General features: G+C 33.6%; 4 protein-coding genes across 6 annotated transcripts in view; 3 read left to right on the top strand and 1 right to left on the bottom strand.

Moving 5' to 3' along the window:
* LOC126965967 (actin-binding protein WASF3) overlaps window positions 1-5,167 on the bottom strand; it is a 44,088-nt gene extending 38,921 nt beyond the window's left edge. For all 3 annotated transcript variants that reach the window (XM_050809812.1, XM_050809813.1, XM_050809814.1), the window contains exon 1: window positions 4,988-5,167. The gene's annotated coding sequence lies outside the window, so the exon portion shown is untranslated. The remainder of the gene's footprint in view (window positions 1-4,987) is intronic.
* LOC126966023 (lysozyme-like) overlaps window positions 1-22,114 on the top strand; it is a 302,967-nt gene that overhangs the window by 124,304 nt on the left and 156,549 nt on the right. The gene's annotated exons all lie outside the window — the stretch shown is intronic.
* Window positions 15,433-18,193, top strand: LOC126966074 (putative nuclease HARBI1). The gene is made up of 3 exons (XM_050809949.1): window positions 15,433-15,675; window positions 16,644-17,023; window positions 18,184-18,193. The coding sequence occupies exons 1-3, from the start codon at window positions 15,433-15,435 to the stop codon at window positions 18,191-18,193; spliced, it is 633 nt and encodes a 210-aa protein (XP_050665906.1).
* LOC126965983 (diphosphomevalonate decarboxylase) lies at window positions 18,112-19,599 on the top strand. The gene has a single exon (XM_050809840.1). The coding sequence runs from the start codon at window positions 18,278-18,280 to the stop codon at window positions 19,430-19,432; it is 1,155 nt and encodes a 384-aa protein (XP_050665797.1). The 5' UTR covers window positions 18,112-18,277; the 3' UTR covers window positions 19,433-19,599.

The following is a 22,114-nucleotide window of genomic DNA, read 5'->3' as shown; positions in this document are numbered from 1 at the left end:
AGTATACCTATTGGGAACGGCCTTTAGTAATTTGAAAAGTCTTGCCATTTCGATGAAATTCTGGACGTTTTAGTTGATATCGTTTAGATTTCTTTTCTCGTAGACTTATTTGATATTAGTTAATATGTAGTATTATAACAACACTGGACAGCAAATAAACCGGGTCACCAACTTCTTAGGATGTTTGACTCGATTTTCTCCAAAAGTATAAGACTTACAACTGTCTTAGGCTAGGGTTACTATGGATGCGAGTTCTGACGGATTCGTCAGAAGAAACAAACGCCTGGTATTCAATGACGGTGTTTACACTGGCAACGACGAACGCGTCAGAACATGCACGACGCATGTTCTGGATACTGTCATTGGATACCAGGCGTTTGTTTCTTCTGACGAATCCGTCAGAACAAATTATCTTCAGAACTCGCATCCATAGTACCCCTAGCCTTAATTATACTTACAGAAAGTACGTTTCATGTTGATTTAAATGATTAATATATTTATTATAAAGTACCGTCAACTCAGATTACAACCGAGCAACTAACACGATGGTAACGATTTTCTCTATTTTGACTAGAGATCGCATTTGCGTTCGTTTTACCACAATGAGGGTAATCGGATATTTCTTATAATTTCCTTAGTTCTTGTCAACCGTTTGACCTGACGCGCGTAATTTTGCTACTTTTTGCGCGCAACTTTGATAGTTGTAAGTTTTATACTTTACGAGAAAATCAAATCAGAGTTCCAAAGTAGCGGGTTGCCCGGTTTATTTGCTGTCCAATGTATATTCAATTAAAAATAAAATACGGACCAGAGTGTAAAAGTCTAAGACTAATCCGGACGGATTGTAACCCTTAACCATGTCACATACAATGAGTTTTGTCTTTCGGAGGGTAGTTTATATATATAGGGTTTACTTACTATACTTTGAATTATTGGAAAAGAAAGTCATTTTCGTTGGCGGCCTAAACTTTACTTCTCTTTCAGGTTATTGTTTGTTTGTAAACATTTACGGATGTGTTACGGTATTTTTTTTATGAAAATAAGGGACGAGACGAGCAGGACGATCAGCTGATGGTAAGTGATACGCCCTACCAGTGCCGCTCAGGATTCTTGAAAAACTCAAAAATTCTGAACAGCACTACAACTGCGCTCGTTACCTTGAGACATAAGACGTCAAGTCTCATTTGCCCAGTAATGCCACCACCTACGGCGCCCTTCAGACCGAAATACAGTAGTGTTTACACATTACTGCTTCACGACAGAAATAGGCGCCATTGTGGTACCCATAGTCTAGCCGGCATCCTGTGCAAAGGAGCCTTCCACTGGTACAAAGACATACAAACTAGTATAAAGAACACTGACTTCTACATCGTAAAATTTTTTGAGTTTGGACTTTCGTTTCCACCAGGCGAACATGACCCACGAACTATTATTGTCAATAGCTGTGCAACAAATGCTGCGGAATTATCAACGCATCCGTCGCGCTCACGCATTAACTGTTTAGTACAATGAGGGTCTTATTACATAAGTCTGTTAACAGATCATTGGATTGGTCAAATATTTTGGGCTAAAAGCAAACAATTGCTTGCGGATTGCTTGTAACTAATTCTAGTAGGCTTCCAAAGATATATAATAGCTTTAAGAGTAAATGTAGTAGTATACACTTCTACAATAAAGTCCCAGCCACTGTTCAGGCATTATCTATAAATAAATTTAAATGTTTTATAAAAAAATGGCTCTGTAGTAAATCCTATTACTCCACTGCTGAATATCTAAATGATCGGACAGCCTGGGACTAGATTGTGATTATTTTATAGCGATAGAAATGACTGTGCAATATTGTATATTCTTATTGAAAAGAGCGCAAAAAAAGAATGCTGGAAGAGTTTCTTGCGCCGCTTCTTCTCTCTCAGAGCGCCATTTGTTTCCGAAGCGGTAGTAGTATCTAGTATTTATTAGAAATGACATCAAAAAGAATTCTAAAGGAATCAATTTTGAGAAAATAAATGCCTTTTATGCCTTTTAATGCCAATATACCTATTATAGAAGCTTTTGAAATGTGGGCATATAGACATATGTTGGCTATTAGTTGGACTCACAAGGTCAAGAATGTGGAAGTTCAGTGCCGCACCAATCAAAAACGCGAGCTCATGCAAACCATCAAGATGAGGAAAGTCGCATATTTGGGACAACTCATCATAATAGGAAAAGTTGCCAGAAGAAGAGGTGTTGGTCGCAGAACAAAGTCTTGGCCGACCAACATCCGAGAGTGGACAGGAATCCCGGAGTGTGGCAGAACTATTACGCCTCGCGAAGGCCAAAAAGTTAAAATTACAAAGCTGACTGCCAACCTTTGCTAGTCGGAGAGGCACGCTAAGAAGCTACCAACTTATGCTACTTATACTTATCAATTCTTAAGGGTTCTATAATCTCTTGAAGAAAAAAGGAACTTTGATTGGAACACTCAGTTGCCTTGAGTAGCATAACAAGGAGGAAATAATAATATTTAACAAGTACTTGATTGAAACTGTAAAAAAATCAAGCTATTCAATGAATCCAATCATAATAAAACACTTCAGGCAAATATTTGTACATGCAGGTAAATCAAAAACTAATAGGGTTACATATAAACAATTAATTATCCTTTAAAGTGAGGGTTATCACTCTTAGGATTAATTAAACAAATGAAATTTAATTTAAAAACAAAATTAACAAACGATACGGGACTCTAACCCATAACCTCTCGCGTTCCGTGCAAGCACTCTGTCCAGTCGAGTGACATATAGTTGATAAATCTTGTACGTTTAGTTCAACTCTCTAATCTCTATATGTCAAAGTCAAAAAATCTTTATTCACTGTAAAACTTTATAAGTTATTTAGTCAAGTCAGGATGAAGTACAAAAGTTACAATAGCATTTGAATGAGTATAACAATATTCATTAACAAAACTTAGAACATTAATTCCAACTATCTTTATCATTCAAATAATCTTTCACATTATAATAGGCCTAGATATTAATTTATTTTTTAAGACACATTTAAATTTTTTAATAGGTTATATTTTAATTTCATTTGGGAGTTTATTATAAAATATAACACAATCCACTTTAAAAGATTTAGCAATTTTACGGAGCAAAGTAGATGGAATTGCGAGTTTATGTTTGTTTCGAGTATTGACACTGTGTACATCACTATTCTTTTTAAATTGGCTTATGTTTCAATGTGTGGTATTTTGTGTTTTTTTTTATATTATAACCTCATGAGCTGTAACATATTATTTATTTTTTCATTTGGGTCTACATGAAGAAACACCCACATCCTGTCAAGCGACCAGACATTAAGGTTAAGCACTGCTAATCCAGGAAAAACACTGAATCCTGTTATTTTTTCATTTTTTACTGTCCCGTAAATACACTCAGGAGAATATGTTATACATACCAGCTTCCTGTTTTATTTCTACAATTCCTTGCCTGTTCACCTGAGCAAACTTTTATAATTTAATATTATTATTCAATAAGTGATTTCATATCCTATTTTGAATTAAAAATATTTGAATTTAAATTCAATACAGTCTTCTAAAAACTACCCGGTGAAACCAAATTTGTAGTTCTGATATTATATTCAGCAAAAGATACAGTTTAGACACAACTTATGGGGAAAACTATACAATGAATCAGATATTGGTAAAAAAAATATATAATAAGCTTAAGCCCTTTCAGAGATTAGCTCGAACAGTCATCAAATATTATAAGAATTAATATTTAGTTTTATGTATGGTGTAAAGCATATCAATATAAGTACTAAAAAGTTGTTCAAAAAAAAGATATTACAAATTATTATACATTTAAATATTTAATGTGTAATACTTAAAAATTGCAAAGACTCACCGAGTACTAACACGGCAAGACACACCGAGCTAAGAGACATATTATAAATAGTAACCCAAATATTAACAAGTTCAACATATATATAAAAGCTCGGAATAAAAGGCTATATTATTGTTATAGTTAAAAATTGCCAATCTTGTAAAGTTCTCCACCATTCATTTTTAAAGTTTTCCACAGTGTTATATTCATAATGGATATATCACAGATTTGTTTTTAATAACCAATATAATTTAAATTTAATGTATGTTTCATAAAAATTTCAAATCACGTAAAGTTTTCTACCATTTTGAAAGGTTTATATTATAGTGTTGTTAATTAATGTTAAGAAGTGTTGTATTCATATAAAGGCATATTTACTTACCAGTATAAATTTAATGTCTGTGTGTTCAAAATTGCAAATCTCCTATAGTTTTCAGTTTTGTAATAAATTGAAGTGATGTTTTTATAGACAAACTACAGTGAACCACAGCCAGTAATAGAGGGTTTTTAGTTTAGTTTTATGTATACAAAATGTAATCTTCCTAGTTTTAATTGGATCTCTAGTGCCCTTTCCTCTTTGAAATAGATATTTTAAAAAATTATACTAAATACGAATATAAAGATACTTATTATAGATTTAGTATTGTTTTAAACTAATAAAATAAATTGGTACATAGTTAAGACAAATTGTATCCATCACTTAGTAGTGATTTAGTAATCAATAAATATTGAATTCCATCAAGAGAACGAAGTAAATGTTTTATTATGTATTTCCTGCTAGGAGGTAGAGGTACGTTGGTATGAAATAATTATCTTATAACAAATTTTTGTTTACACTATTTAACCTTATCAGGAAACCCGTCGTAGTTTTAGTTGCAAATATGACATTAGACTTGTATGATACGTGACGAATGTTATACTAATCGAGTGATGATATGATCGTTCCCTTCATTAACTACGCCCATTTTAAAACGTTTTGAAAAGGCATCAAGGTATTACTGAAATTAAAAACAGAAGCGGCTTAAAAACGAAGTGAAAAGACCACTTTTACGTTACAAAATGAAAAAAGGCAAATATTGAGGAGCTAAAATCTGTAAAATATTGGCCAAAGGCGTACTCACCCGTTCCACCCAAGAAGTCAACAAAACCCTTGTAGTGAACTCAAAAAAATATCAGTACATTGTAAACTTTAGCACTTACAATTATCACATTAAAAAGAGGTTGACATAATTTAAAAACATTTAATTTATTAAATATCAAATCTTTTACAATTTCAACAACGACCACCGCTTACTGTGCCACAAAACGAAAATGGCAGCGTTGATTTTGAGATTTGATTTACCCCACAGACTCGTTATGTATTAGTTTTTTTTTTATTAACGGCTTTGGACATAAGTTTTTTTAGAAGTAAAAAGTAATTTCAGAAAGAACACTATTAGAACAATATTAGGAGTAAATTATTGTATTGTTGTATAGTTATATATTTTATACATCTCTTTTTTTTTATAATAGAAATGTATTTAAGTCATTTTTTATCATCATTTTTGCTAAATCTCTTCATTTCTTTAATTTTATTATGTTTAATTGTTCAACTTTGTTATTATTTTCACACTATTGTTAATGTTGTTTGCACCTGTAAAGACATGTCGTATTGTACTCTCTTGTGTACTTGCAAAAATTTTAATTGTATTATGATGTGTTGTTGGTGTAATTATCTAAATAAATAAATAAATAAAAATAAAAACAGGCTACCTGCATAATTTAATAATGCAGTTATTGCATTATTAAATTATACTAACTACCAATTAGTCTACCATAAAAATAAAATAATAATTTTTGAAACGAATCTACTTTGTCACCTAAGGCGTAGCTAACCCCGGTTTCCGATAGGCTTATTTAACTTAAAAATCAACTTATCAAGCACCAAATTTCATCTTATGAATTGAGTTTTCAAAACGATGATATTTTTTGATTTAAGAACATAATCTAACATGTTTGCTATTGGCTGTCAAATTAAATTCGATAATTTTATGAACCTATCATAAATGATCTAGACCAATGATATTTAAAAGTATATATAGGTTACCTAACAACGTAACCTAACATTCGGTGTTTGAAAATGATATACTAACGCACACATGAATAATTTAACATTCCAATAGCACACTACATTACGATACCACGTCAAAACAGGATAGTAAATGCAATTATCGCAAGCGATAAAGAGATAAATCTAATTTGCTAATTGCTTCGTATTTGTATAGAAAAAAAATACAGTTAATTTATCAGATATGATTTTTTACGGTACACCCTAATTTATGCCTAAATTACGATTCATTCATGAGTTCATGTAGAAAAAGCTATAAAGTAGTAAAACTGCATTGAAATGATTAGGTTAATAAAGTGTCATTGATTTTATAAAAAAAAAGAGTGTGTGTACTTATGTACACGCGTTAGAAGTTATACTTCTTTGGCGTATGGAAAAATAAATCACCTTTTAAACCTCTGGACTTCCACAATTAATTTAAGACCAAAATTAGCCAAATGTCCTGTCCAGCCGTTCTCAAGTTTAAGCGAGACTAACGAACAGCAATTCATTTATATATATATATATATAGATATTCAATATATATATATATATATATATATATACTAATAAATTATTAGTACATACCATCACCGTCGTATATGAAATTGATTTAATAAAAACACCAAAATAATATTTATTTATTCACACTGTTTAATTTTACCGTTACGAAACACGTGTTTTAAATATAAAAATACTAGAATATACAACTTGAACATAGTTATCGATTTTCATGCCACCTAGAACTTACTTCACGATGTAGAATTCAGGTTTCAGTGTGCGCGCACATCGTAAAAATTCACTCTCATAATTTTTAAGAAGTATAACTTCAATAATATAATATTGATTATAAAAAATAGCCACATTAATGATATCAATTATTTGTACATAAAATAATAAACAACATACAGCAACTTTTCTTTATATTCATTCAGAAACATAGAATCATTGACTCTTCCGTTACTTTGAAAAGAAACCCCTATACAGTCCTAAAACACAAAATCGTAAAAACAGAATTTGCCTTAAAGCAATTTGTCGCACAATCCACCAATATATAAAATAAAATTAACAGATCCCTTAATATTTATTCACTTACATTTAGGGAATGTAAAATGGAATGGCTAAAAACACTCAACTATGAAGATACGGAAAAAATACTTAAAAATTAATTAGATTAAAAATTTGTAATCGATTTCTAACTATAAGATATTATTTAAAAAAATGTATTATAATAAAACATAAAAATAAAAGATTTATAGCCCGTTCACAAAATTTGCTCCTATGTATAAATTTATTTATCTACTTATAGTACCGTATATATATTTTTAATAGTTTTAATATATATATTATATTGTTAAAATGTTATATTTATGTAAGTTCCTATGTTTACGTGCATACCTATATATATATATATATATATATATATATATATATATATATATATATATATATATGTGTGTGTGTGTGTGTGTGTGTGTGTGTGTGTATCATAATATGTTTCAAAATCATTAATAATAAGTAACTACAATGTTTGATATATTGTACATTTTTACTACTAATAATGTTTGTACATGATCCTAACTCTCATGTTTATGTGGTCGTCCGGCTGCGTACCTGCAACTAGCATGATGCTAATATAACCTGATCCACATTGAAATTAATGACTTATTTCGCGTGCGATCGCCCGAGCCGCCAGGCCGACTACATAGCTGGTTCTGTTTGTTTGTACCTAATCCAATTCACTAGAGACAATTACTTCCTTACTTTTAGTTTTTAATATTGTTTTGCATAACTTGCAATGAGCGATTCTCTCCTAACACAGATTATCTTAATCTACAAGGAGAGTTTCATATGTGATTGTAAATGACTGTGTACAAATAAAGAAATTTTGAATTTTTTTTTGAACAAAACAAAACCGAAAGGTATCTACAGTAAGGGCCCCATTTTTACAATTTTACTAACGACGGCTTCCAAAAACTTTTAAGTTTACAATTATTATTTTTTGTATCTTATATTATTTATGAATGTCTTTTTGTTGAGGGTTTATTACAATAAGGTAATGGGAAAAGAAGAAAATGATCCATTGATTCTTCTGCACTTAGCAAGGGATATACCGAAAGGGACAGTGTTACTGAAAAAACTCCTACGTAAGCAATTAGCACTCACTATCTACGTCCGCTACCTATACTAAAACTTGTTTTAGTAGTTTGATAGTTCAAGCTGCCTTTATTATACGCACTTGTTTATTAAAAATTATTACATTTCGTATTACATTCACTGCAACAACGACTTTTTTACATCATTTCCTAAAATATTCTACCTCGATCATTCCGCATCTAACAGCATCAATATTTCATCATTTCTGTAAGTTAATCTATGATCGGCTTGGCGGCGATCAGCGTTGTCATGTCGACCGTAGTGTTTAAATTCTCTTTGATGGCGACATATTTATTTTGTTAGAGAAATAATGAAATAAAATAAAATGTTATAATTCATGATTTCTTTACTGTGGTGTGTAATTCTATGATTTTTTTTTACTTTCGTAATTAGTGCATCTTCCCATAACACAAGGCGGCATTTTAATGTTGTACCTATATCAAATTGTAAGCAATTATGTCAACAACAAACGCATGCGTACCGTTTTCGTATCGAAACTCGAAAGAAATACTACGACTAAAGGGACCAAGGCAATTAATTTTTGGCGCGCTAGAGACATATCTACCTCTTTTAATACTATAATATCATTGATCTAGACCAGGCCTACCATTAATTTTAAATTATATACATTTATTTTGCATAATATTGACACAAAATTGAGTGTTTAAAGCTTGCTGTATTCGATTAAAAAAAAACAGCTTACTGATGAAATGTTATGTTTAGTTCCTGTCCTTAACTATGACATTTACAAATTACAGCCATTTATACATTTGCTTTTAGTATTACCATGTCAAAACGTTATTTTTCTAGGTATGTAATAATAAAGCAATAATACGCACATACTTGTACAATGTATCAAAACAAAAATCTAAGAACTAAGTAGCAAGAAATCGCAATATTGTTTGTCAAATTTTCCTTTACGTTGCATTAGAGATATCAACAGTTTGTAAATAAGAGGAAGTAAGGAGAACCATATCAACAGTTTGTAAATAATTCCGGTGCCATATTTCGTTAGCCACTCTAATTTTAAGAACATTCACAGCCACCCCAAAAACCTTGATAACGTTATACAAACTGTGGTAATTCAATTCAAATTCACATTCAAATATTTTTATTCAAAATAGGAATTAAAATCACTTATTGAATGTCAAAATCTACCACCCATTCAAGGAGACTGCCTCAGACCTGAGAAGAATGGGCGCAAGAAACTCAGCGGGCTTTTTTTTTTAATATAAAATATGGATTACAATGTAATATCGTACAATAAACATTTATAATTAAAGAGCCTGAGGGTGTTCGCTTCATTCCCAGTCCGTGGTGTCATTAAGAAAATCGTTTATGCTATAATAACCTTTCCCACACAAACGTTTTTTAACAATTCTTTTAAATTTCTCACATAACAGGTTATGGGCCCAGAAACGGAAATAAAAGAGAAAAATGAGTAATCACGTGCACATAGAACAATTGAAAAGAGAAAACTACGATACATGGAGGATCCATGCAAAAGCCGTACTATTAAAACTTGGCCTTTGGAGCTATGTTTCAAATAAAATTAAGAGACCAACGCGAGAAGGTGATGCATTGAATGACTATATGGAAAAAGATGAGTTAGCATTAGCCGAGCTATTTCTCATAATATCACCGGGCGAATTAAAACAAGTTAAAAATTGTCAAACAAGTAAAGATGTCTGGGATACGCTAGAAAGCATATATTATAGCAAAGGTCCTGCAAGAAAAGCAAGCCTATTAAAAGAGTTGATATTGAAGAAGATGAAAGATGGTGATAATATTGTCAATCACTTGAATAAATTTATGGATATCGTCGATAAACTAGCAGATATGGACATACCAATTAATAAAGATCTTCTTAGTATTATGATGCTTTACAGCTTACCTCAAGCTTTTGAAAATTTTAGAATTGCAACAGAATCCAGGGATGATCTACCAGATCCAGACAACTTGAAAATAAAGATAATTGAAGAAGCTGAGGCAAGAAAAAATGTAGCTAGTACGAAGAACAAAACTCTGAACAAGATGCGCTGTACAGTGGACAACGTGGCAAAAATAAAAACTTTATTGTTAAATGTTTTAAATGCAAAAAGAAAGGACACAAAGCTCATGAATGCTGGTCAAAAGTGGACCGAGTTAATAAAAATAATGCAAGTCTATGTTGCTTAGAAGAAACATGCCTAAATACGTCTGACAATAAAGAAAAAATTAAGAAATGGTGTCTTGACAGCGGATGTACGTCACATATGAGTCATGAATTGAAAAGATTCATTAATATGGACAAAGCTGATAACAAAACGTTAAGGCTAGCATCAGAAAACTGTCTTGCACAAATCGAAGGACGAGGTCCAGCAAAACTTTACACCTATAAAATACCAAATCTGAAACTAACTGAAGCCTTGTACGTACCATCGCTGACTACAAATCTAATATCAGTTGGAAAAATAACAGACAAAGGTGGAACAGTTTTATTTAAACAAAAAAATGCTATCGTGATGCGAAACAATAAAATTCTGTTAAAAGCAGAGAGACATTCAGACAGTTTGTACTACGTTAAAGAAAACATAGAAGATAAAGCTAATAACTGCGAAGCAAGCAAAATGCAGCAATGGCATAGAAAGTTAGCACATCTAAATGAAGGACAAATGAGAATAGCACTTGATAAGAAAATTATGGAAGGCTTAGAATTCAATAAAAGTGACACAGTTAAAGACTGTGAAGTCTGTGCTAAAGGCAAAGCAACAAAACTACCGTTTAATGCACCTAAAAATGAGCAACGTACAAATGAAAGATTAGAAATTGTGCATACTGATGTATGTGGTCTCATGAGGCAGCCATCGAAAGGGGGTTCCAAATACTTCATCACATTTACAGATGATTATTCAAGATATACAAGAGTATATACAATGAAAACTAAGGATGAAACTCTATCAAAATTTAAGGAATTCAAAAATGAGGCTGAAAGATTTACCAAAAAGAAGATAGTATGCTTACAAAGTGACAATGGGACAGAATATATTAATAATAATTTTGACAAATATTTGAAGGAGAATGGCATCAAAAGGAGACTTTCCGCACCATACACGCCAGAACAGAATGACTTAGCAGAAAGAAAAAATAGGACATTGCTTGATAAAGCTAGATGTATGTTGATAGACGCCAATATGAAAGAAGTTTTTTGGGCTGAAGCTATTAATACAGCTAACTACTTGGCAAACCGTAGTCCTTGCACAAGTATTGGTAACGCGACTCCATTTGAAAAATGGGTAAAGAGAGTTCCGTCAGTAAGACATTTTCACATATTCGGAACTAAGGCGTTTGTACATAAAAATGGAAAGAAAAATGGAAAATTTGAAGCCAGAGCGACACCTGGAATTTTTGTAGAATATTCGGAAAATCACAAGGCATACCGGATTTTCAACCCAAAAACAGACCAGGTAATGATTAGCAGAGATGTCAAAATACGGGACAAAATGTTTTATGAAAACGAGATCAAAGGAGAACAAAAACAAGATGTAGTTAATAAAAAGGAAATAGAAATTATATTTTCTCCTGAAAAAGAAAATGTAGAAGATAATAAAGATTTGAAAGAACATGAAATTGATGAAACTGACCAGGAATTGAACAATGATGAAATATTTGTTGACGCAAATACAGAAACAGATGAAATAGATCTGACTAGTTCTACTGATAAAATACAGAGAAAACCACCAGCATGGCATCAAGATTATGAGATGGATGCTGAACAATCATTCCTCTGTGAAATAGACGAGAACATGGATGAATGGGAAGATGCAATAATAAGCGAGATTGAATCTCATCTTAAAAATAATACTATGAAAATTGTACACAGGAACGAAAGCAAAAATTTGATTGATAGTAAAATTATTTTAAAATATAAATATAATGCAATGGGAGAAATAGATAGACGAAAAGCACGACTTGTGGCGCGTGGGTTTAATCATAAAGAAGGAATTGATTACACTGAAACATTTGCACCTGTTGCAAAAATGAGTACTCTTAGAATACTTATTGAACATGCAATTGAAAATAAATTTAAGTTATCCCAACTAGACGTGTGTACTGCATTTTTAAACGGCGATTTAGATGAATAAATTTATATGAAGAAGCCGAAAAATCTGGATAAATATTTAAAATACATAATTACACATGGAAAAGACATAGAGTTGATTAAAAAAGCAAAAGAAATGCTTTTAGATATAAATAGATATAAAAATAATGGTATATGTCAACTAAACAAAGCCATATATGGTTTGAAACAAGCAGGAAGACAATGGTTCTTAAAGTTACATGAGAAATTGTTGGAAATCGGATTTAAGAATTCTTCAGCGGATCCTTGCTTGTATATATTAGAAAAAGGAGGAGAAAAGCTGTTTGCAAACATTTATGTGGATGACTTAATACTAGCATATAAATCAGAAATGTTGTTACGAGAAGTCAAATCAAAACTGCAAAAAGTTTTTGAGTTACGAGATATGGGTTCACTCCATCATTGCCTGGGCATACAATTCACCCATGTAGGGGGAGAAATAACATTGTCACAGGAGAATTATATTGAAAATTTAATAAATAAGTTCAACATGGCTGAATGTAAGCCAGTGTCAACGCCCATGGAGACTGGTCTGAAACTGGAGAAGGGTAATGGACTCACAGAGATGGAGAATATACCATACCAAATGTTAATTGGATCTCTAATGTACCTCGCTGTAGCCACAAGACCAGATATAATGTTTGCTGTTAGTTATTTGAGCCAATATATTACGTTTTGATAATACACATTGGCAAGCTGCAAAAAGGGTGATTCGTTATTTAAAAGGAACGAAGAATGTAACCATCAGATATAAACAATCAGGAATGGCACTAACAGGCATGGCTGACGCTGACTGGGCGGCATGTACCATTGACCGTCGTTCATATACCGGTTATATTTTTAAGTATGGTGGTGGCCTTATCAGTTATGCATCAAAGAAACAAAGAACAGTGGCTTTGTCAACAGCAGAAGCCGAATATATGGCGATGACAGAAGCAACGAAGGAAGCTTTACACTTAAAATATCTGTTGGAAGATATTGGAGTTTTTCAACAAACTGTTACGATCTAGAATGATAATTTGGCTGCACAGATGTTAGCAAACAATCAAATGACTGGTAAGAGATCGAAACATATCAGCATAAAGGAACATTTTATACGATTGAGTCCAGAAGAAATTAGTGACCATCCGTTACAAGGACACAGAGCATATGGAGGCAGACCTTTTTACAAAGGCATTACCACAACCAAGATTGTTAAAGCTTCTAAAGATGATAGGCGTCACTCAGACCTGAAGGTCATCGTGAGGGGGAGTATCATAGAGGTCTTACTCATAGAAGAAGAAATTAGTGACTTTTGGTTACTATGACTACAAAGCAGTTATTACGTTGTCATGCTTATAAAAGGTAATTAATTTATAAAATTGTTTTCTTATATTAAATAATGGTGAATGCACTGATTTGCTCATAGTCTACTGCTGATACTCTGCTCTATCTCATATAACAGTAACACATTTGTTTTGTACATTTTTTGGGATCATATTGTAGAAGCATATACATCGCCCAACAAAAGGCTTACTAACTCGACCCAACCGAGTAGTAGGCATAACAAGTTTATGTTTGTTCCTCGTGTTAACATTATGAATGTCACAGTTTCTAGAAAATTCCTCAATGTGCGTATGAACATACAAAACATTATCAAAAATGTATTGAGAAGCAACAGTCAAAATGTTTATTTCTTTAAATTATTCTCTTAGTGATTCTTTAGGACCTAGGTTATAAATCGCGCGAATAGCCCTCTTCTGCAGCACAAAGATAGTATTAATATCGGCCGCACTGCCCCATAACAATATACCATAGGACATAATACTATGAAAATAACTAAAGTATACTAATCTCGCCGTATCTATGTCAGTTAACCGTCCAATTTTCTTAACCGCATATGCTGCAGAACTAAGCCTATTCGCCAATCCTTCAATATGGGGGCCCCACTGCAATTTGGAATCAAGAGTAATGCCAAGAAATATAGCAGATTCCACTGGTTTTACCACCTCTCCATTTAATAAAATATTCGCATCTACATTTTTGACATTTGGCGCGGTAAATGAATTGGAAATTAGATATTTACCATGTGACACAACGCCCATACTCGAGTATAAAAATGATCCAGAATATCCTTTACTACCCCAAGAGCCTTGAATAGAATATCAGATATTTGAGGAGCAGCCACCTTGAATTTTTATACACCGAGAACCTTCAAACAGTACGACAGTACTCCTACAACAGTTTTTTAATGAACTAGAAAACTTTAATACACTCATTTGAATGCTGCGTCAAAAATGCGACAGTATACAGAATTGCGTTCCGTTTTTAAACAGTAACCAGTATAACTAACTATAAAGGAACGGCATTTAATATATTTATTAGTTGTTCATTCATACATGACGTGAACATGACGTTATATTAGTATCACATCCCTCTGGAAATCTTAAAATATTTAGAGATAAAAATAAAAATACGTCAATTTTTTGTTACGTGTGTAATGATGTCATGATAATCGTTGGAGTAGTGTATAGCGCGAAAATTTAATGAACAAAATAAGACACATTCGCATTTAGTTTGCGAGTGATGGCCCCACTTCTACTGCTAAGTGCCAACTGCCAATACTCCAACTAAAGCCGGCTGTACACATGGGGCCAAGGTGTTGGGCCAATGTGTTGGGCAAAAATGATGGAAACCAAGATTCCTGTTCACACATTGGCTTACTGATCATTCTGCATTGGCGCTTCAAAGATGGACGTAGAAGTTCTTGCAGCCGCGGCAATTTATTTATACAGTGCGTTTAATTATTACGTACATGTGCACCAAAGTAGAGTGACTAAAAAGAAATGGCGCAAAAGAAGGTGGTGGATGGTGACTATTCATCGGAATAGAACGAGGTACATATATGTGTTATTAGTTATTATTGATATACAGGCTGATAATAATTTTGCAAAAAGTTAGAAGGTCAGTGTCACATTTACAATAGGTAACTTTCTCTATGGAGTCCATGTATGTACCACATAGAGAAATTAAACAAAATTAAAAAAAATTGACTTCCTAAAATTTTGCTATGGGGTAATTATCACTGTATAATTATATGCAACTAATTAATACTATGTCCATACTAACTTTGTTAATATTTCTTTGTTTTTAGAGAGACTATGAATCAACAGCTTGCCGAGCTTCTTGCAGAACCATCTGGGTAGTTCGATAATTTCGTTCGAATGTCATGCACTGATTTTGAATACCTGCTTCAAAAAATTTCTCCGATGGTTTCTAAGCAAGATACTACTTGGAGGGAAGCTGTACCAACAAAAATACGACTTGCATTGACATTGAAATTTTTAGCTACTGGAGATGACTACAGAAGCTTACACTATCTATTCAAAATATCAAGTTCACTTATCTCACGCATAATAATCGAAGTCTGTTTGGCACTCAATGATGTTTTGCAAGATATAATTAAAGTAAGTAAAACTTCATGTTATTAATGTTTATAAGAAAGAGTTACAAAATAGTTCTAGAGTTTCAAAATACAACAGTCTTTATTTTACCATGTAGAGATCAATTACTTGAATCATCATGAAACAATGTTTAGCATCACATGAACTTTTCATTTGTGTGTTTTATGCATCTTCATATGCCTGATATATTATTTTTTGAGTCTCTAAAGACTGAGACTGGTCGTACGTTCTATCAGATAATTCTGGTAAATGAAGTTCAACAGGTAGTTCTGGAGATGCTGTTTGTAGCCTTTGAGCAGATGAAGACTGCATTAGTTGTGATTGTGAATATATTTTATCATTAGACAATATCCGAATACGTTGAGTTTGGGGTTCATTAAAAACATACTGCAGTGAATGGAATGGGTTATGCGGAGATTGATTGGGAATAGTAACGTAAGTTGGAAGGATGGACTGTGCTGAGTTGGGTCGGTAGTGTGGTGAAGGAGATGAGCGAGACCAGTTTGAGCGATAAGAACTTTGTGAGGAGGATGAACGATTCATATTAGTGGAATCAGTAATAGTATTTTGGCTACCTCGACGTCTTTTTATCAACATGCTATCAATCTCTAACATAATTTCTTCTCTTTCATATTCTAGAAATTTTCTTAATTTTGTGGCAAGAAGTTTAGCATATAGATCACAATCATCATCATGTCTTGCAGTTTTATTATCAAGCACTCTGTTTAATGTGCCAAAAGCATTTGCCACCTCCTTGCTGGCCTCTGATAACTCTGGTGGATTTTTCGAACGGCGCTTTTGAGTTGGAAGAGCAGTAACTTTTGATTTAGTACTCGTATTCCCATCTTGAGATGTGTCACTTTCAATAACGGGACGATTGAAGTCGGTTTCTGCCTCTGTTTCGTAGTCACGTGTCGATGACGAATCCTGTAGTAAAAAAGTGATATCAGTTTATTTTTTATTTATTTCAGATGCCTGAATCTGCGAGCGAATGGATGTCCGTTTCAGAACGATTCAGCTTCCCGCATTGTTTGGGCGCTATAGATGGGAAGCATATCAATATACAATCACCTTTACACTCGGGAACTGAATACTTTAACTATAAAGGCCACTTTAACATTGTTTTACTAGCACTAGTAGATAGTAATTATTGTTTTTTGTTTGCCGATGTAGGTTCTCAAGGACGGATTAGTGATGGGGGAGTTTTCAATCAAAGTATCTTATATCAAAAACTATCGTCTAACAGTATGAATTTACCCCGTCCTATTCCACTTCCTAATAGTGACATAGTCATGCCTTACGTATTTTTAGGCGATGGTGCATTTGCTCTCAGTACCCATTTAATGAAACCGTTTCCCAGTAATCAAGAATTATCCCGTTCTCGAGTAAAAGTAGAAAAAACTTTCGGAATATTAACCGCCAGGTTCAGGATCTTTAAAAAAAATATACCCTTGGAACCTACCAAAGCTTCTATTGTTACAATGACATGTCTATATCTACATAATTTTTTGAGAAAAAAATTATGTAGATATAGTATATATATAGTATATATATATATATATGTATTATTCACCTCCTGGTTCATTCGATATTTATCAAAATGAAGATCTAGTGCGGCCAGGTTCATGGAGAAATAATGGAGATAGTTCGTTTTTACCATTATTAAGTGTACCGCGTAGACCGCCGCATACTGCGACACAAATAAGATTGGATTTTATGAATTACTTTTTTAGAAATAGAGACCACTAAGATTTTGTGAAATTAAAATATTGTTTACCTGTATAATCTTTTCCTCAGTTTTAATCACACTGGAGCATACATTGACATCCTTTAAAAAAGCTTCGAGAGGCTCTTAATACGGCCAAATAGGATCATATCGTTCATCTTCACCCATTCCTGATTTTATTGATTGAGTTTTCTTTTTGTGATGCATTCTGAATGTTGTCATTAATGACTCTTTTTTCTTTTTCAATTAATTAACAGGTATATTAATTTTATCCGCTATGCGAATCCACGCATCATTAACCTGAAATATAAAATAGTTCATTATGAATAATAGAAATTGTTTAAATGACCTGCCCCTGGGGCCCTTCCAGAAGCGAGTTGATATACAAATACAAGAAATTGCCTACAAAAAACCGAGTAACAACGAACTGAACAAGACACCAACGTGTGAACGCTGTTTGCGGAGCGCGCCAAGATCCTTTGAAGTGTGCACTAAAAACCGACACTATTCGGATGGCGTGCCAATGTTGGCGCCAACTAGACCAATTAAGCCAACATACCGCCAAGTAGCTCTCTACACGTTGGCCCAACACCGTGGCCCCATGTGTACAGCCGGCTTAAGAATAAACCATCAACGTCAGCTGTCACAACCAGTTGAATTGCAATTGACAATTGACATTTCACAACATTCACGATTACCTATCAAATTATCAATTCTGAATTCACCATGCAGAAGTTCTCGTTTGAATTTTGAATTAGTAAAATTAAATATACGGCTCTGGTAAGACGTACGTAGATTGTACAACTTGCTGATCCTCTAAAGTACGTACCGCGCGAATTTAAATTTTTTATTTAGCACTGAATTCACTTGTATAGAAGAATGAGTGACGTAGTGACTGTTATCGCACCAATAAATATAGCAGTAATTAAATATTGGGGAAAACGTGATGAGAAATTAAAGTTACCGTTAAACGATTCAATAAGTGGAACATTAGATGCGAATGTTATGTGCTCGAAAACTTCGGTTTGTGCTCGGCCAGAATTTAAAGAAGATAGAATTTGGTTGAATGGTGCTGAGCAGTCAAAAACTATACTACAAAACTGTTTACAAAAAATTAAAGACATTGCGTGCGATCAACAAAGTGTTGAAAAGGAGTTTTTGAGTTGGAATGTGCACATATGCTCCGAAAACAATTTTCCAACGGCAGCGGGCTTGGCATCTTCGGCATCAGGATATGCTTGCTTAGTAACAGCACTGGCGAAACTGTACAAAATCAAGGCTGATCTCAGTGCCCTAGCGAGGATAGGTTCTGGTAGTGCTTGTCGCAGTATTTATGGTGGTTTTGTTCACTGGCATGCTGGGATAAAACCAGATGGCAGTGATTCTTTTGCTACTCAGGTTGTTAACACAGATCACTGGCCAGAAATGAGAGTACTAGTACTTGTTGTTGGTGATTCAAAAAAACATACTAGCTCGTCAATTGGCATGAAAATAACTGCTCAAACATCAGCATTAATGAAGTATCGTACTGAAATTAATGTTCCATTGAGGGTAACAAGTATGTGTGATGCAATAAAGCAAAAAGATTTTGCCTCATTTGCAGAAATAACAATGAAAGATAGTAATGAGTTTCATGCTGTGTGCCTGTCTGCATACCCACCCTGTGTCTACCTCAATGATATTTCACATAAAATTATAAATTTAATACACAAATATAATGATCTGTTTGACTCTCCCAAGGTCGCTTATACTTTTGATGCAGGACCAAATGCATGTTTGTATCTTCTTGAACAAGATGTTCCTAATGTTGTATCTATGATAAAACATGTCTTTCCTTCAACAAATCCTGATTTCATCAAAGGTTTGCCATGTAACGAAGCAAAAAATGTGGAGTTTCTCAACAATATTAATTTTAAACAAGAGAATATTGACCTATTAAAATATATGATATACACAAAGATTGGTGATGGTCCTAAAGTAATTGATAATGGAAAACATCTTCTCAATGTGAATGGATATCCACTTGAAAAATAATTTAAGCTTGAATAATATTTAAATTTAGAATAGTAGGAAAAACTGTATTATTTAATTATCATGGCTGTATGGTTTAACAATAGGGTTATTATTTATAATTATATTATTGTTTGTGTTGGATCTTTTATATTTATCATATATTAAATATAAATATTTTTTTAAACTAAGATTTTTTTTATTAAACTTTGTATTTATTTAATAATATCATGGACAATGAGTTATGGACCTTCTTCCTTATACTTAGGTCTTTTTTTTTGTAAGAGTATGAGTAAGGTACTGAACAAGCAAAATTCACTTATAATAATATGATTAGATCTTAGTAGAACTAGACACAGTGTGGATAGTGCTGTAGTATTTATGCACTGAAACCACTGCTCTCCATACCTCATTCACTAATTAAAATGTCGCTGAACATAACTAAAACCCACTTAAAAAATAGAGAAACAGTGACGAATGCAAGCAAAAAAAAATACAGATCACATGGCATAAGAGGTTTGAACACACAATGATTAAATTTAATCACTTATTGAATGTAAAAAAACTACCACCCATTTGAAAATTTATGCCTCTGACCTGAGAAGAACAGGCACTAGAAACTTGGTGTGCATCTTTATTATATACAATTTCGTTTGAATCGAATTTGTGATTCAAATGCCCGCGGGATGAAAGGGACCACCTTTGATTCCCAATCTGTAGTCTCATTATGAAAGTCATCTATGTTATAGTAAATTCTACCACATAAACGTCTTTTACAGTTATGAATTTCGTTATAGATTTGTTTTGAACATCTTCTCGGATACTGTAAAAAAAATTTTTTTTTTACGGAAAAGGAAAAACGAGCGAACGGGTCACCTGGTGTTAAGTGATCACCGCGCGCCGTCCACATTCTCTTGCAACACCAGAAGAATCACAGGAGCGTTGCCGGCCTTTAAGGAAGGTGAACAATTTTTTGAAGGTGCATGGCGTATCGTCCCGGAAACACCGCACAAGGAAGCTCGTTCCACAGCTTTGTTGGACATGGAAGAAAGTTCATTGAAAACCGCACTGTGGACGACCGCCACACATCCAGATGGTGGGGATGATATCCTAACTTGTGGCGTGTCGTGCGAAGGTAGAATTCGGCGGCAGGAATCAGGTGAAACAGCTCTTCGGAACACTCCCCGTGATAAATGCGGTAGAAGACACACAATGAAGCGGCGTCAGGTGATCGAGCCGTTCACAGAGCACTGGTTACATGCAAGCATACACCAATAAAAGATTTATTAACTCGACTCAGCCGAGTAGTAGGCATAAGAAGTTTATGTTTGTTCCTCGTGTTACCATTATGATTGTCGCAATCCGTAGCAAATTCGTTAATGTACTTAAGAACATATAGAACATCATCATGAATATATTGAGATGTAAGTTGCAACACTCAAAATGTTTATTTCTTTAAAATTTTCTCTTAATGATTCTACAAGACCTAGGTTATAAATAGCGCGAACACCCATTTTCTGCAGCACAATGATGGTATTAATATCGACTGCACTGTCCCATAACAATATACCATATACTGTGAAAATAACTAAAGTTAACTACTTAGTTGCGCCGTATCAGTGACTATTTGACAAGCCTTCAATATGGGGGCCCAACTGCAATTTAGAATCTAGAGTTATGCCAAAAAATATAGCAGATTCCACCGGTGTTACTACCTCTACGTATAATAAAACAATCGCATCTACATTTTTGACATTTGGCGCGGTAAATTTTTAGATTTATAAGTATTTAACAATAGGTTATTTGCGCTAAACCAGTACACGATGTGAGATAGGCCATTGTTTACTTACGGCCGTTCCCAATATACTATTTACAATAGAGATAAATTACTACCTTCTACTGTCAGTAATTAGCTGTCAATAATCTGAAGCTGTCCATATATATATATGGACAGCCGATAAGTCATTCGTATCGCCAGTTCATTGTTGTAATTTCCATACAAATTTCCGTCCCATTGACAGACAGCGTGAACGAATAAGATGAGTTACCGTCGATAAGTTTATTGAGACAGAAAAGTCAACAATAGTTACGTTATTTATATATCAAGTAGGCCACAACCGGAGATAGAATGAACATTGGGAATGGCCGTTAGTCATATAATACTTGGCTTAATTTCGTTTTGAGTATGAGTGAAATGTCAACCGCAAACAATACTACCTTGAGTTTTTTTTTCTACAAGGTTACCTAGATCATTTCTGTAAATTAGGAAGAGGAACGGCCCAAGAATAGACCCTTGTGGTACCCTCATACCGAGAGGAGTCCCATGAGATCTCTCACGTCATGTGAATACATCGACCTTCTGATTATATTATTTAAATATGAGATCAGAACCATATAACTACCATACCATATTTTATACCATAGTGACATCCTGACCTGCGTAGAATGTGGAAGACAATCGAAAACCTTACATAAATCACAGAAGATACCAAGGGCATTCTCTGATTCCTCCCAGGCCTCAAAAATATTCTTCATTAGCTCAACACTTGCATCCGCAATCGAGCGTCCCCTAGTAAAGCCAAGTTGTTTTATTTGAAGTAGCATAAGGCCCAGAACACACGGTGAAACGCAAATGCAACGAAACTGCAAGTACTAGTTACTTTTGAGTTGCATTTAAGTTTCTGCTATAGATTCTGCTGAGAGACC

This window comes from Leptidea sinapis, chromosome 9 (genome assembly GCF_905404315.1).
Source record: "Leptidea sinapis chromosome 9, ilLepSina1.1, whole genome shotgun sequence".
Lineage (NCBI taxonomy): Eukaryota > Metazoa > Arthropoda > Insecta > Lepidoptera > Pieridae > Leptidea > Leptidea sinapis.
The sequence above is the reverse complement of the archived record's forward strand: the minus strand, read 5'-3'. Positions and strand labels throughout refer to the sequence as shown.